At 28.6% G+C, this 1,696-nt stretch overlaps 1 protein-coding gene across 1 annotated transcript; it reads left to right on the plus strand.

Moving 5' to 3' along the window:
- Positions 1–188: 188 nt before the first annotated feature.
- LOC123274195 (phosphatidylinositol-binding clathrin assembly protein LAP-like) lies at positions 189–1,483 on the plus strand. The gene is made up of 4 exons (XM_044741713.1): positions 189–276; positions 807–909; positions 994–1,202; positions 1,305–1,483. The coding sequence occupies exons 2-4, from the start codon at positions 815–817 to the stop codon at positions 1,466–1,468; spliced, it is 468 nt and encodes a 155-aa protein (XP_044597648.1). The 5' UTR covers positions 189–276; positions 807–814; the 3' UTR covers positions 1,469–1,483.
- The last annotated feature ends 213 nt before the right edge of the window (positions 1,484–1,696 follow it).

A 1,696-nucleotide genomic window follows, 5' to 3' on the forward strand; every position in this document is an offset into this window, starting at 1 on the left:
GGTGGAATGACCCATAAAGATTATCAATTAGTTAAAGTAACATAAATATGGTGATTCAATCTTAAATTCCAGATTCTTTAATGTAAGATTGCAAGAATACTGTGTTTTAATAAATTTCAACTGCTGAGTGATGAATTTGAAAAAAAATATGAAGTTTTTTAAATTAACGTTTTCGTTTATTTTAATACATTTCTGGCGATCCCCAGAATATGCCTTTTGATATTTACTAATTTGATAAATTTTTTTGTGTTTTGCAAGCAGCAGGTGCACGTGTTGGTAAGTTTTTATAAGAGTTTAAATACTTGTAACTCAAAAGAATCGAATCTTCCAGAAGTGTATGTTTCAAATACTAGTAACTTTTCTTCAATAGAATATTAATAAATGTCAGCGAGAAAACTCTTACGAGACGTTGTTGTCGCAAATTTATAAAAATACACTGTACAAACTCCCTATATGTCTGCTCTTCCATTTGACTATGCATTTTGGTATAGAAGCTTAGACAAAAATATGATCTGGTGTTTTAGAATATCATAAAATACTTTTCCAAGTCTCGCAGAAAGATTTCATATCAAATCTTTTGTATTTTATTTAAGATTCTTGATTGAATAAAAAAGCAGACATTTACTTAAATACTCACCAGATTCGCACGGAACTTTTAATGATATAACGTTAAGATAAAAATGAAGCAAAAAATTCCTGTAAAGCGGCTATTTCAAAGTAAAATAAGCTATTTTGATTTCATCTGTTTATGGCCTGCAGGATGACCGCTTTTTAGATCTTTTATTAATAAAAAAAATTTTTTCCAGGGTACGACATGTCACCATTTATCAGGCGGTATGCAAAATATTTAAATGAAAAAGCCATGTCTTACAGAAGTGTGGCCTTTGATTTTTGCAAAGTCAAAAGAGGGTACGTACCTTTTTTACTAAACGAAGTAACTATTCTTTGCTGCTAAAAATGAGTTATCAATATAATTAAATTTTGATTTTACAGAAAAGAAGATAGCACTCTGCGTAATATGAATGCAGAAAAACTATTGAAAACTCTTCCAGCACTGCAAGCACAATTAGATAGTCTTTTAGAGTTTGACTGCACCGCAAATGACCTTACAAATGGTGTTATAAGTATGGCATTCATGCTCCTTTTCCGAGATTTAATACGTCTCTTTGCTGGATATAATGATGGCATAATCAATCTATTAGGTGATTCCAAGTTCAACAAAATTAATTAACATAATTATTTCGATTTCATAAAAATCAAAAATGTAATATTTTATTATTCTGACTTAAAAATTATTTTTACAGAAAAGTATTTTGATATGAATAAGAAACAGTGTCGAGATGCATTAGATTTATATAAGAAATTTCTCATACGGATGGATCGTGTCGGTGAATTTCTAAAAGTGGCAGAGGTAATGTCTGAATCATTAACAAATAAATCTAAAGGAGTGATAACTGAAAGAGTATGAGTGGAAAAATAATTTATCTTGAAGTTTTTTTTTGCTCTAAAAGAACATAGAGCTGAAGAAATAGCTCAATACTATTTTCGGTACAAAAATTAAGTTGCTCATAGTTTGCCAGTTCTAACCACTTTATATAGATGAAACATTTAAAACTATATAAATTAAATAATTTAACAGTTTTTGTTAAGAATTTATAAAAACTTTTATTATAAAAATTGTAAAACATCGTATAAG

Source organism: Cotesia glomerata, unplaced genomic scaffold (assembly GCF_020080835.1).
Source record: "Cotesia glomerata isolate CgM1 unplaced genomic scaffold, MPM_Cglom_v2.3 scaffold_2583, whole genome shotgun sequence".
Lineage (NCBI taxonomy): Eukaryota > Metazoa > Arthropoda > Insecta > Hymenoptera > Braconidae > Cotesia > Cotesia glomerata.

Coding starts and splice junctions, on each gene's coding strand:
- LOC123274195 (XM_044741713.1), top strand. CDS start 815: ATGTCACCATTTATCAGGCGGTATGCAAAATATTTAAATGAAAAAGCC. Junction 910..993: donor TTTTGCAAAGTCAAAAGAGG/GTACGTACCTTT, acceptor TTGATTTTACAG/AAAAGAAGATAGCACTCTGC. Junction 1,203..1,304: donor TGGCATAATCAATCTATTAG/GTGATTCCAAGT, acceptor TTATTTTTACAG/AAAAGTATTTTGATATGAAT.